The following is a 15,770-nucleotide window of genomic DNA, read 5'->3' on the forward strand; positions in this document are numbered from 1 at the left end:
TACCTCTCCAAAATGGGACCTAAGTGTTCTTTCACAAAGAATAAACAAGTGAAGGAGAAAAATAATTCCAAATGTTGGTAAAGTTAAATTTACTCAAAAAAAAAAAAAAACAAAAAACACTCCTGTCTTTAAAATACTAGCAAACCTATGCAAAAAGCATTTTGTTCCATATTGCTCTTCAGATTCCTCCACATCTCTTAAGGGTAAGAATAGAATTTCAGTTCCACTCTAAAGCTATCGCCATTTCATATTCTTCCCTGTCACTTTCCCTTTCTGTTCCTTTCAATGCATAAGATGCTTATTTGCCAACTTTGGTTCCATCATTTCATAAACAGGCAGAACATCCACCTTTCTGCCTCTAGCCTGCCTTTGCGGCTCCAAAATGCACTGAACAAATCATCTACTGAACAGCTCATAACTAAAACATAACCTGAAACAATAGATATAAATTATATTTTCCAGTTTAGCCTTATAATCCTTGCATAATAACATGCTAAAGAAACTGATGTTAAATTGCAAAAGTATTTTCAATTCTTCTGCTTTCTCTGGTGTTTATAGCATTCCATATTTGTGGGATGTGTTTTTGGAAACTTCCCTACCACAAACTTGGCCATTTCCCTATAGTTCTCAAAATGAAGTAGAACCTATAAGATACGATTTACTCCAAATGATTTAGTATCCAACCTCAACAGGGGTTTGACATGCAGCACAATTATCCATAATGTCATATATAAACCAGTATAAGCATTCATTACAGAGGGAAGAATAAGATTATTCAGAAAGAGAGAGAGAAATGATTTTAGCATTAAAAATGACCAATTAAGTTGGTTGCACTTCCTATAGAGTATTTTTGGACTATTTACACAAACAAGAGTTGTTTGTTTGCATAAAGGAGGCAGGAATCAGACTTCTACAAGGGTATTGCCTTAAAGGAGGAGGAAAACAAAGTTAGTAAAATATGGATAGCAAGAACGTGAAACATTTTTTTTAAAGGAGCTTTCCCTTAAAGGAAATCCTCATGTTGCTGACAAAGCTGCTGGTACTATAATTGACCAGACAACAAAATAAAATCCATATGACAGTGCCAGGATAAAGGTATAGAATTACTTATAAGATACTTAATATATTTGATTTGCAAGATGTGTTTGGATTTGTACGAGGCACTTTTTTTTTTTTTTAATTCTTATATGAAGATCAGGGATGGTTTGTTTCCAGATGGAACTGGACTTCTGAGGTCAGTAGGCCCAACATAGCCAACTGTTGCAGCTCAACTGACATTGACCCTGCTCCCAACCAGGCAGGCTAAATGTGGGAGTCAGGCTTGAATCACTCCTAATCAGAAGATGTATGTTTAATTGCATGCATCAGAAAGTCCCCATCACTTGCAGTTCTCCTCTCTTACACCTATCCTATTTCTATTTCCATCCTCCTTTTTCTTCCCAGGTTCTCTGTTTTCCTGGGGAGAATACATTTTCTATTTTTATGGGGAAGAGTAACTTGTATCATGAGCACCTTTCTGCAGCCAGGTAGTTGATCTATTAATCTGTATTTTTAATGCTTACATGTGCAGATTAGACATAGGAAACACAATCCAAAATTTCAATTTTCACACTGGTCTTATGGTCTTTCGTCTGTCATCTTGTGACTATGTTGTATATTACTTTTCCAATTCAATAAAAATAGCATATCACTAAGAATTTCACTAATTCTTACAGTACGTATATATCTGTTCTGATATTTGCCTAAGTACTACAAATATTGTAGAATTAAAGCAATATGTCCTCATGTAAACAGCAAATTTCCTATAGGAAAACAATAATAGTATGGCACAAACATATAACATGAATTACTTAGTGAGTTAAAATTTTATGGTACAACCATGCATGCATTATTCTGCATAACAGAAATGGATGGATTTCATTTTTAAAGCTTCAGACACACACACAGAAATCAACTGAGTGTTAAATAAATTTAAATGAAACGACTGAATTTACATGCAAGAAATTACTTTTTAAGATCCTTCAAATCTTATTACTTTCAGTAATAAACTAATAAAAAAATGGTCACTATTTTTGTAGTCTGCTTAAAATTCAGGTTATTTATTTATTTAACTTCAGGGGCTGCTATAAGCAATTTAAAGTAGATTCTACAAGTGCCTTAAATTTTAATTTGACATTGCTCTCACGAAGCATATGGAAAATAAGTCTTTACTATTGAGAAAAAGGTATGTCATTACATTTTCATTACAGGACAAAAACAATCATGTAACTTGTAGTTAACTTTGCACAAGAATTCACTGGGTATTTAAAACGTTCAACTTTCAAAGCAAACATGAATAAAAATGCACCCAATTTTGTTCCCATCTTATTCACACAGGCAAATACATTGTGAAATCATTCACTACAGAGTATGCAGGATTTGCACCTCTTCCACATATTCTCCACTTCAGTACTCTAATGGTATAATGCATATAAGAACAAAACATTTCCATCCATTGCTGAATGTTAAAAACATTGGATTCAGCATTGAAAGAAAGTCTTGAAGCCAATACTTTTCTGACAAGGTAGAAACAACAAATTCCACCAAAAAAAAAAAGTTATGTTATTACCGTATGGGCTAAAAGAGGTCCACTCAGAGATTGACTGTTATTTCTCTGACACATTTAAACAAAAGAACGTTAAAACTTCAGTATACTGCAATCCATTTTTATGACTCTTAAATGAAAAAAAAAAAAAGAAAAAAACATTCTGTTAAATTAAGACGCATAATGTACAAACAAGTTGTTTCAGGATCTGGTATTAATGCCATATTAAAAAAAAAAAGGGTGAAAACTTGGACTTGTGAAATTCAAAGAAAATGTCATCAACTTCAGTGAAGTCACAACCTCAATTTCAAGGTGGTTTGGCGGAAGGAGGAGATCATTCTTACACTGTTAAAAGTTGACACTATTATGCATTTAAAAAAAAAAAATTTCTTTCAACAAAAAAAAAAATATTTTTCAATAAAAGTTTATTGAAGAAAACCAGTCTTGAGGATACACTATAATTGCTGTCTGGTACCAAAGGAAAAGGATCTTGCATCCATTATTTCAGAACAGCCACGTTTGTATTTCAGAAAATTAAGCACGAAAGATGGGGGGGGGGGGGGGGGGGGGGGGTAGTAAACTGGCTGACTTTGGAATACCACAGACAAATAGACTAAGATGGAAAAAACAAATTCCATATAGCAAAGTAACTAATACTGAAATAATGACTGGAAAGCATTTAAGAAAATCAAGAGAAAACTAACACAAAATAGACTCCAGTCTGAAGAGACATGCACAGTAGGAGTGCAAATGATATGAATAGGAATGTAACTACCACAAAGGTGATCTGTGATACAGAAAAAAAAGGTTTTTATAGTTAGTTCAAAGGGAAAAGGCCTGACTAGCAACGTGCTAGACAGCAGAAGCGATAATATCAGATCTTATGCTACTTAAAAACGATCCATGACTGGATTAAAAATACAGTTAACCCATAATTTCAAAAGTAAATATGGCATATTTCTTGGGACTCTCTTTTTCTATGCACAAATCATGACATATCTACTACATGGCTAGACTTAGCTATAGGAGACTCCAAAGCTGGAATCCTCGTTCACCATTATTAATGGCAAAATTCTGATTGACTTTGGTGAAGGCAATACTTACCCTAATGTACATTATCATACTGTTTAATAAAACTTATATATTCCTATATATATATAGGTATATACTCCTATAGATAGGAATATATACTCCTCCTATATATACTGTCCCAATTACATGATAATTCCAGGTATGATTACTGTGTAAACTTTAGTTTGTAAATTGCCATTACATTCCAGTTGCATCATTATTTCTGTCCTGTGATGCTCACAGCACATGTTAAATACAACAGTCTCAGCAAAAAAGTGTTCTCTACAAAAAGAATGTTTATTACTGCTCTTCAAACAGAAAAGGGTACGCACTTAAGTCAAAAGGGTAGATATCGTGCGATTAAAGCAGACATTAGCAATAATACTAAACAAGTCAAAGTAATAATATTTGGCTTTTTCAAAAACTGCTGCTTGCATTCATCATTATATATTTCAGTATTTTCTTGGATTAAATACAATCTTTTGATATTCTTAATGTATATAAGCTGAATGTGAACTGAATGTCACTTTTACGTGAGTAAAGTTGGTAAGAATTATTTCAGCCATATGGCCTTTTGAAAATATTACCAGTCACATCCTAGATACTATTGTTCACCTACTCAATTCAGTCACTTATTATAAAATGAGTAAATTAGAAGTTATTTGTTTGAAGGATCAAATAAAGTACTCCACAAGTAGGAATCAAAAAGCAAAGCAAAAAAAAAAAAAAAAAGGCATGCTTCTCTAATGGAGAAGTTGAGGACCTAAAGGCTAGGATCCTTGTGTTTTTCAAGAAATATTATATGCAGTTTAATACATTTCGTATTCTTAAAATGGCCTTGAAGTCCACAAAGTTTGTTTATCTGGGTATAATGGATATAGCATAGTGAGCATCAAAAGTATTCTGCAAAGCTCCACAAAGGAAGAGCACAACAAGAGATAATGGATCCTCATGCTTTTGTATGTTACAGAGGGCATTTTTAAAAAGAACTTACTGGATTGTACATCTGATTGAACAACTGTTCAGCTTGCTACATTGCAAAGTTGGAAGGAGCAGAGACAGGAAAAGAAGGAAAGATCCATGAAAACAGCATTAGCTCAACAAAACCAGTGCATTTGCACAGAAGAACTTGTCATTAAAAAAAAAAAAAAAAGTATAAATTTAAGATTCTAAACATTCCTTGGTGAAAGTGAGAGGCACAAGGGAAACATAAATGTTGACTTTGGCTCCTAAAAAAGAATAGCTGGAGTAAGAAATTTAAGGTTTGTGTTACTTTCCCTTTCTCAAGTTAAATAACCCATGAAATAAAGAAAGGTGTCCACTTTTGATGATACATTAAGTGCTGCTCTTAAGCAACGAATCATGAGAAGTGCTTTTGACTGAGGCTGCAATTTATCACCAAAGCTTCAAAGATGGTAATATTAAAGATTAATTAATTTCTATCATTAAATTTATTACTTTCCTTTTGTTTAACACAAGACTGAATTTTCTATGCAGAATGACTTTTGAACAGTACAGCTTAGCAAAAAGTCCTTTAGTGACTGCAAATATGTCAGTAAGCAAGTAAATTTAAAATAATGACAAACAAAAGGAGGAAATTCTGAAGTGGATAATAAGATTTTATATACACACACAAAAAATACTTAGCTACCTATTAAGGTAATTCCTGCTGTTCTTTCACTAATAACAATACAAGATAAGTCAACAAGAAGTCTATGAACCTGTGGCACAAAGTATCAAACATTCTTCTAGTTTTTATTTTACTTTTTTTTTCTAAATTCATAAATTTCAATGCTTCATCTTTGTCACAAAAAGTTTAATAAGCATGTCTATGGTTTTAAACATTATTTTGTGTACCAAAATATAGTATAGTAATACAAATAATTACTCTTTATGAACATCTTACTTATTACTTTAAATTTGTCCACTCTTTAAAATTAATGGTGGTTTTAAAATCAGCATGTTTCCTTTTAATGAAATGCAAACAATTCCGCTGAGTAATACTAAAAAATATTTCTATCTAATCAGACTTGATCAAAATCCTCTTAATTATCAAAAAATGAATCTTATTCTCTCCAACAAAAAAAAAAAAAGGAAAGTGTAAACTAGGGAACATAAACTTTAAAAAAAAAATAAAATAGTTGTTTATACTTGCCCCTTGCACACATTTTCTTTCAGGCATAGCACTTGTTACCATTAGTACTCATGGAAGACAGCAAATCCTAGCAATTGTGCACAGATTATATTAATATTTATTAGCATAACTTGGAACAACATAAATCAAAATTTAGCTATGATCATTTTAAAATACCATAATGAAAAATGTCTTGTCTATGTTATTTTATAGAGAGGAGTCATCTATAAGCTGCTCTCAAATTTCTCAAAAAAAGAGACAGCCTTTGGAGTCAATTCGAAAAAAGATGTAAGTTGTTCCCATTCCTCCCAGCTTCTGAAGTGGGTAATGTTCATACATGTGAACATATGCATAAGCACTCATAAGCACACTTATGAGCCATGCAGGTTAATTTACTCTGAATTACGTTGATATTCCCTCCTACTCTAACGCAGACATATACAAGAATAACCCAGTTTTCTGTTTCAGTTAGTTTTCTAAGGAGTGAAAACACGGTGAAGGTAGATTTCTGGGGACCAATTACTTTTAACGCAGGATATTTACAGGTTTGAACATAAAGTATTTTATTAGAGAAAACGTGAATTGAAAATTACTGTTTGGGGTCTACTATCATTAACAGTCACTGTTTCTGTTCAACTAAACATGGCCACAAAAAAGGTTGTAACTACATTTTATTGTGGAAATACCTGGTCTCCTACAAATGTTGGGTGAATTTCCACTGGGGCTTTATGCTGTATTTATGATATAATAAAACTATTATGTTTTCAACTTTCATTTAATAATTCTTTGTATTTATACACAAGGAACATACTCCTTTTCTATATGAAAGACGTCCCTGACACTCTCTGACTTTTATAAGTGCTTATTTTTCCATGACCACATGATGTGTTTATATGTACAGCCATAGAAGATTGACTTAGGATTTCAAGTCCTTATGATTATTTTGATTTTTAAGTGATCTGTGCTTTATGCTTTTTGTTTGTTTCACTAATCTGGTTTTTTTAATTGCAGACAAATAAGATATTTCAGATTGTAAAGAAGTACATTTTATAGTGAAGTGCAATGTAAACTGAAATATTTTCTAACAAAAGAAAACAAAAAAAAAAGGACAAAAGGACTTCCAGTGAAGCAGCTCATTTGGATATTTTAATTCTGGCATCAATAGCACTTACAAGCTATGCAACTTATAAAGGAGCTGTGTTTTAATTAAAAGCTTTTGTATATGTTAATTTGAAAACATTCCTTTCTTTCATCTCCACAATTAAACATATAATACTGGCAGCTAACTGTACATATTCTTTCTGAATTTAAAAATAGAATTCTAAGATTTACATTCTGGTATCCTCCTTTACACTTTGCAGTAACTTCTTCACAGGTTAAGGGTATTGAAACACTAATTAAACACGGAGCAGGGTACTACTCAACGTGGGTAAAAAAAAAAAGTCAGAATATTATCCTAACGGTGGTAACATTCATAGAACAGATGAACACTTTTCTAGAAAATGAAACATGTTTGCCCTACACTTACTCACAAACTGCAGAAGGCAAACAATGTCTGAACCCATCAAACATGTCATGACATTGGCATTTGAACAATGAGAGCAGACATTACCAGATGACACAGAAACAAGTCAAAGAAATAATGTATGGTAGAAAAGGCATCAACAAACTTGCAAATCATTTAAGCAAAAAATATATTAATGCATTGATTTAAATAAAACCATGTTATAAAATATAGAATTTGCATGTTTTCCTTTAAATGTTTGCTTCCACTACTTGGTAAATTATTGAATTGCTAGCTGAGGTAAGCTTTCCATTTGTTTGCTTAATTATCACAAACATATGTTCATCTACAAAGCAAAAAAAAAAAAAAATGGCAGAAATAAAACCCAACTAGAAATCCCATTTTAGAAGCAGACTTTTTTTTCATTAAAAGGTGCTGCTTTCATTTTTTTTCCTCATACTATGAGCATTTCAATCTACTTCTAATAGAGGTATAAATTCATTCACATAAAAATTGATGGTTTGATAATTTCTCCCTACCTTTCTACTTTCCTTCTAATGTCCTGTTCCCAGTTCGTTTATTTGAACCAGCTTCTCAGAATTCCCTCATATAGGTATTCAAGATAAATTTGGAGGCTTCTAATGGCTTTGGTACAAGCCTCTTAAGAAAAAGAAGTACTTGATGCAAACACAAAAATTTGATGATCAAAAGAAATCGATCAGCAAACACCATTGGACGATTTTAGATTTACGCTAGAAGAGTAAACAAGTTCATCTTTTGAACATGTGAACTTTGGGTGTGGTCCTTTTTTTTTTTTCCCCTGATTATTGCTGGGTTTTTTTTGTTTTTTAAGATGGAACTTACCTTTTTCAACTGTGCTTCCAACTTACTACACTCTTCTTTCTTTTGTTCTATGGCTATTTCTAAAGACTTAAGTTTGGAGTCTCTTTTCAGCCCTGCAGATGCCAATGAAGATGCATGTTCTTTGAGATCGATTAAACTAGACTGAAAAATGACCAAGAGCAAAAAGTTAATTCCTAGTCACCAGGACACTAACTTATTGCCAACTTAGTAATCACTTGGATCCTGTTCCCCCTCCCCTTCCCCAAAATGAGTTGACACAAAGATAAGCATTTTTAGCCAAAGACAGCGTTTTGAGAATACAACCAAAAGAATCATAGGAGTTTGCATGCAGTGAAACATTGAAACATCCATAGTACAGACAAGCTGACATTACTTTCCGGAGGTACAATTACTTTGAAGTCTATTAATCTGACTGACAAGTGAAAACAGGAGCCAACAATGAAATATTTGAGCCTTGTGGAGGCTTATGTAGACAAAAAAGTAGAGAAGATGATACACTACTATGCAAAAAGTGAGGCAATATTTTATATACAAAAGTGAGGACTGTGAAGAATGCCTAAGAAAATAGCAGTTCAAAAGCTGACCACTGAAGTGGAAGAGTTTCAGTACTTTAAATGGTTCAAGAGTAATCCTAATGCACTTTCTTTCATCATCATGACATAGAACATAGATTTTACTGTGAAGACTGACCTCTTTTTCTGTCAGCTCAGCTTGTAAAGCATTAACTTTCTCCTTCAGGTCTTTGTTTTCTTTTTTATAAGATTCGATTTCTTCAAGTCTTTCTCTGTCATCTCGCTCCCTTTGCTCCTTCAAGCGCTCTATTATTCTTTCCTAACAAGGGAAAGGATTGCAAAATGCAAAAGTTGGGAATCATTCTAAGAAAAGCAAGAATAAAATTTCTTTACATTAAGTAGCACTTAGAAAATCAACCTTCAGAAGCAGAGGATGACTGGTAAGTTAGTGATATTAAAGTCAATGGAAGAGTTCCCCTGCTTTTGGTAGCATCAGATCAAGGTTTTAAATACTTGATGAGTGTACCATAGTACAGAAGCTTCATTTAATATCTATATTGCTATGAATATGTTTAGTCTTGTGATAGATATGAAAAGTTATTCATCCCGGTAATGTATTTCCTGACACAGAAAGACACAGAGAAGATACTCTGATACAACTTATATTATCCAAAGGAAGATTCTTCCCCATCTAACTAATAGTGACCGCACACATATTGAAACTCAACCATGTTTTCAATATTTTGATGACTTCCTTTGACTATTATAAGGATTGCTGGAAATCATCATTCAGGGGCTGGGTGTTTAAGTCAAAAGGTAAATGCAAAAATCACATCCAGTAGTATGGTTTTGTTAAGCCTTGACTACATTCTTCAAAATCACATTCTACCAATACTCAAAGGATGCAAATACTAGACAGAATAATATTTAGGGTAAAATAAAATAACCACTGGAAATAAATTTGGATTGGTAATAGGTCAAATTTGGATTGGTAATAGGTCAATTTAAGCAGAGTTATCAGTGGAACTACTAGAGTAATTTTGGAAGTGGTTATCAGGGAGGCAAGAAAAGCAACATCATTTAGGAAAGTTAAATGAACATGGGACAAAACCACATCCTGACTGAAGTTCTACATTACCAGTGGCAAGGCTCAAGTAGAGCCATCAGCATTCTCATGGATCCTATTCAAGTCATTTTGTACTTATGCTGGAAACCTCCAAGGAAGAGCATAAGAATAGGATCAATCCTTAAAATACTATTTCACAGAACTATAAAAGTCTGATGGAAGCCTAATATTATTAGAAAAAGAGAAAAATATCTTATGCTAATTCCCTCTGTCCATGACTCCTTATACTGTGTGTATATATATATATATACACGCACATATATACATACTGCATATATATGCACTTCACTCTACTGCCAGTACAGTACACATATGCACATAAGGTTTTCCTTTACCCGTATCAATGTACTCTCAGCTGTGGTTATTATATCTCAGCAATCATTACCATGCAAGCAATATTTCAGCAGCTGCATATCTCATTTTGATTTCCAATTAGCTTAGTCAATTTAATGAAAGAAAACAAAATTATTTATGAAAGTTAGCTTAAGTAGTAACAGCACTTTTAAAAAGCATATATTGTTTGGACTATCCTGGTTATTCATTCATTTTCTCCATATGTTAGGTACAACGTTCCTCTGAACTCTAGAGGGTCTTCTGAAGATTGCTCCTGCACTTTCCAAAGCTCAAGGCACATCTTGCAAAAAGCCAGCTGTCAATGCAATGTTTATACGCATTAAAAAAAAAAAAAAAAAAAAAAAGAGCCTAAACTTAAGGCTGTGGTTTTCATGCCAGCAGTCACCAACTTCAGAGGTATTCAAAATTACACTGGACAAGATCCTGAACAAACTGCTATAGTTGACCCTGCTCTTTGAGCAGGTTTGGACTAGATAAAATGCAGAGGTCTTTTCCAGTCTCCATGGTTCTGTGGAAAAGGCAGAAATGTTTTCAAGATTCTGCACCTCAAGCATGGTTTGTTTCCCTTCTGCTCACTCTCCCTCTCCCTGTTTTCACAATTCACCCCTATGCAACACTGACCGCATCAGCAACCCTGCTGACAGCAGTCCAGTGCCTCTGCCTGTTTTCTGTTCCTCCTTTTGTACTGAATATGACTTAGTTACTAGAAAATGGGAAACATTGCATTTTCAGAAGACTGGGAAGTTTTCTGTAAATGTCCTCTTATATTTTCCACTTCTATAGATCTACCTTTCACCAAGCATCTGTTTATTCATTTTCCTGTCATTTAAACACCATATTTGTGGTATGTATTGGTATGTAGTATTGTATTTGTGAAGTTTAAAACTAATAATCAGTTTCTGTGGATCTATGAATTGAACAAGTATTTTATTACTTTAAATTACTGATTTAAAATTTGGTTACACAGAAGGCAATTTAACTTTAAGGGGACAATATTTAAATGCCAATTCAGGAAATAAATACATTCAGCTTCTCATAGAGATCTAAACTTATTTGGAATGTCTCTAATGTTTGCTGTTGTTTATTAGAAAGATAACTGCAGACCCCTCTGTATTTTCAATTAAACATACTAGACTTTTAAGTTCAATTTTAATTTTTATAGTTCTTTACTTTTATTTTAAATATTTAAAAATAAACTTTTGTGTTATGTCTATATAGTAAACAAATTACTATGCAACATAGATTATGTAATGTGAGCTGTTAAGATCAAATATCAAAAGCAGATGTGGAGTATTAATGGAGTATATAGATGTTTGCTAAATGACTAATCTATTACTGTATGTGAAGGTAGACTAAAATGCAAAATGTGTTCTATTTCAAATATCTTCCTTATAGAGCCAATTCAAACATTTATGTTCCTCTGATAAATGATTTTTTTTCCTTCCAGTTATATAACATTGGCTTCCAGCTGTAACACTTTGTTTTACCAATAATTGGAATAAAAAAACCACATCACACAACATTTTATAATGTTAAATATTATTAGGAGTTTTTAAACAATCAGATGAAGGTCTTTACTAAACAGTTATGTTTGAGTTTGCAAATATATGTATCTGGAATCTCTTAGATATTGAAATACAATCACCACTATACTGACTTATCTTGTATTAAGAATATGATATAGTTATTATTTGCTACTGAATTCCTGAGGAAACACTTATTAAAAAGCTGGAAGTTCACAAAACTATTTTCATTCCGTATCTAGTATTCCACTGGCAACAGGGACTCCTTTCGTGCACTTTAGCTATTGAATATGCCTATTACAGAATTAGTGTGACTGTAAGAGTCTTCACATAAAAAAGTAAAGACTACCACATATGACACTCATAGCCCTATTCATGTCATTCAGAAAGAAATATAAATTGATGGCATACTACATTCCACTTCACATGGTACAAAATTTTTTTTAAAAAAGAATTAAATGATATAGCCAAAACCATCTGGTTCTGTGTAATTAAAAATTTCCAACTTGCTTTCACAGAGATACCTAAAACTATGAAGGTGAATGATGCCAGGTTTCATACAGCCCTCTGACTTATACCTGGCAGGACTTCATGTAGAAATGTGTTCATGTAGAATGAAGGCAGTTGAACAGCAACATTGTTGAGCATTACACAAATGACAAACCAGCGAATGTAATTTTACTTTTAGCTAGCCTTTGCACTATATGATATGAAAAAAAAAAGATATGGGATATTAAATAAGTCAGTTATTCCTAAGAAGAAATAATATAACTTCTTAATACTTTAAATATTAATGTTAAAATTCCAGTCTCCACTAAGTGGAATAGTTTAATAGCTATTCAGAATATACGTAGTTATTTTTATACTTAGTTCAACACTGGTTCCATCCTAAAGATTTACTTACCTATGTGATATTTTCTGCTATAACAAATTAAACATTCTATTATTTCATTTTATTAATAAAACAGTATAAATTTTTCCCTCAGTCAATCACAAAAGAAGACTAATTTGCCTGTCAGCTGCATAGGGCTAAATGTCAAAAACATGTGTTAAAAGGCCCTAATATACCATGTTTTACTTGATTAACAGCTAGCTTACAGAAATCCCAACAATGTGTTCTTGTTTCAGTCTTATTTGCATTGGCGAGCTTTCCTATGCACTAATCTAGGACCTCACAGGTCTAATCTATTTGCACTTTATCACAGAAGCAGGAACTGAATTGCCGCAGCATATAGCTCTATTATCAGGCATACTCAATTGCTTATCTGCTGTATGCTGCTACAGTAGGACCAACTTTATAAATATCAGCTTCATGAAAGCAACCTCTTGAGCTGCTTTGGACCAGTGCAAGAGCTGAGATATTCTTTGAAAAGTTTCTTGTTAAAGCATCAAGGGAACTGATAGCAGTTTTGCATATTCTGATGTTCAAACTTTTTTTAATAGGAGTAAACTTATTTTTGGTTTATTGCAATGTAACCTCCATCACTGTTAAGAATTTTCAGCACCTAGTAGAGTGTCCATGCTTACAGGTAAGGAATTGAATGAGCACATTTTTCAGTTTAGGTCTAAAATGTGCTCAACAGTGACTAAAGTTCTGTTGGTTCATTTCTGATTCCTGACAAGGAAACAAATGTTATCAGCAATATTGCCTGAAAAATAAAATGATTAAAATGGGTCTGTTACTGTAAATTTTGATGGTTTTTATATGTCTATAATTATTACTCATTTAGTGTTATCAAGCCACCTAATCACTAAATTTGAAAGAAAAAGAAAATCCGAGAAAAAACTTGGAAAAATCTACTTCCCATGAAGAATTAGAAGCCCTATTTTCTAATTCAGAGCCTAAATCTCAGTCTGAGTATTTTGAAAAGCAACACAAGAAAAATATAAATGCTCAAACATTTCAGTTTTGGAACTTTTAAAAAGAGCTTTGTAACTTAATCTCATTATATGATTCTGTTGTAATATTTATCTCTTCCCATAGTAACTAAGAAAAGCAACTAAATTTAATTTTCATGAATTGTGGTTAATTGAACTAATTTTCATCACTATTTTAAAAGAGCTTCCCATGATGCTCTTGGATTTTTATTTTTTAAATAAAATTCTAACAACTATTGAATTGATAAAGAATTAAGGTAAAGCCAAAAACCATGCTTAACATCAGAGATGATGTAGCTGAGTGGGAGGAGCATTAGCTCATATGGTATTTAAACTATAAATAATAAGGGGTATATAAATTTGTCAACCATTGTACTGCCATGGAAATCGGGTATTCTTGAATGACAGCAGCATCCTCGCTTGACAGCATTATAAATTTAAATTGATAAAAGTACTTACACTTGTCAAATTCATTTATTACTAAAAAACTACCTCTAAATGTTTTTGTCCCATTTGGGCAAAAACCTATTCCACATTTCTACCAGTAGTGCCAGTGGAAATAGTTAATAACCTGATGAAGTCTGACAGTTTGAAGAACTGTACTGCAGACAGAAATCGGGATAAGAAAAATCTGCCAATGAGAGCAGCTAGGATAAATTGGAAAACTGGACACAATTAGGAATGAAACACCTGTGTAAAGAGAAACAGCCAAGGTATATAGCTGCCAGAAGACACAAGAAAGCTAGGCATAATAGTTCATTTGGAACTTCTTGAAGACATCTATTGGCTTCTTTCAATGTATAAGTACCTAAAAAAAAAAGATGTCTCAGAGAGCACTTTTAAGACTGAAAAACCTACCCTTGAAAGCATGGCCTTCATGAAACTTACAAGCTTACAATGACAACAAATCATAAGTGATTGAAACAGTCATCAGACACCACAGCACAATTCAGCTTCATGCCATTACTCAAAAGCATTGTCTTAAAACAGATACCATTGTCCTCATCAGCTGCAAAAAGACAGAAGTTTCTGCGGCAGAGGAAAACAATCCATACTATTCACTGAACATGCACCATGGAGTAGCCTGCAAATACTGCAGGAAAGATGCCATTCTCAGCTGATATTACTTAAGCAAGTGACTACTCTGTACAGAATTCAGCCTTAATGACTCCATGCGAGTTCTAATCAATTCCACTTGGAAAAACCACTAATCACACTGATTCTCTGAAAAAGTGTCAGCTCATATATATCCATGTAATTCCAAATGAGGGAGACTTGAGTTGCAAAAAAAAAAAAAAAAAAAAAATCAGGATCTAGAATTCAAAGTTCATCTAGCTTTTCCAAAACATTAAAACTAGCATCAGTTAACAGATTTTGCATCTTTACTACAGCAATCTGAAATAAAGCTTGTCACAGAATTTCCATAACATCAGGATCTCAAGTGTCACATTTTGACTTTTAACATACGGAAAGAAACTCAACAGCACAATTTTTTAACAATCTCTGGGACAAGTCCTCATTGCTATATTGAGGAATAATGCATCTTGGGTTTAGTGAAATTTTAGTTTGTATGTCTGAGATTAATAGAATATTTTAGTTTTAAACTTTTACATTTATTTCAACAGATTTTAGAATGCTACTAGTATAAAAAGGCATGAGAACACTTCATTGCCACCATTCACTAGTTTGCATTCAGTTTTAATGCAGTAATTCTTTACTTTTTCTATTTCTGGTAGTGAGAAGTAGACTATACATGATCTATTCAACTGCATTGTCTCCTGCAGCTGAGGCAGAATATGGGGTACAAGACAGCTTTGGCTTTTGATGATGTGCTCCATGCTTAACTGCACAGGAGAACTGTCAAGTTTCACTCTACTTTCTGTACTAACACCAATAGCACAATGGTTAAAGGACTGTTTTAAACTCTTCGCTGCCTCCCTGGGAGTACTGGGAAAGTGACAACTTAGACTAATTAAAAGATTATAGTTTACTTGTAGAAAAACAGATTAATAAGTAACTTATTTTTTTTTTAATGATATGCTGTGAGATTGGTGAAGTGTCCAAATTAGCAGTGAAAGACATTAACAATATGCATGTACTTACTTTCCTGCATAAATTCTGTAAGCTTACTGAAAAAGTTATCCATAAAAGTAACGGAAATAATGCCAAGCTTCCAACCCCCCCCCACACACACTGTTGACCAAACAAATATAAGGTGAT

General features: G+C 33.0%; 1 protein-coding gene across 31 annotated transcripts in view; it reads right to left on the reverse strand.

The window, feature by feature from the left end:
- Positions 1 to 15,770, reverse strand: part of ERC2 (ELKS/RAB6-interacting/CAST family member 2) — a 522,744-nt gene that overhangs the window by 301,004 nt on the left and 205,970 nt on the right. For 23 of the 31 annotated variants that reach the window (XR_013955471.1, XR_013955473.1, XR_013955475.1 and 20 more), the window contains 3 exons: positions 8,848 to 8,988; positions 8,158 to 8,298; positions 4,650 to 4,685 (listed from right to left, as the gene is read on the reverse strand). The exons of 2 other annotated variants lie outside the window; for them this stretch is intronic. Coding sequence is in view for 23 of the 29 variants with exons in the window: in XM_080605897.1 (XP_080462023.1) it covers positions 4,650 to 4,685; positions 8,158 to 8,298; positions 8,848 to 8,988 (318 nt within the window). In the remaining 6 variants the exon portion in view is untranslated. The remainder of the gene's footprint in view (positions 1 to 4,649; positions 4,686 to 8,157; positions 8,299 to 8,847; positions 8,989 to 15,770) is intronic. 6 more of the 31 variants (XR_013955472.1, XR_013955474.1, XM_080605901.1 and 3 more) reach the window with 1 other exon arrangement.

The sequence above is a fragment of the Anser brachyrhynchus genome (genome assembly GCF_964034855.1).
Source record: "Anser brachyrhynchus genome assembly, chromosome: 10".
Lineage (NCBI taxonomy): Eukaryota > Metazoa > Chordata > Aves > Anseriformes > Anatidae > Anser > Anser brachyrhynchus.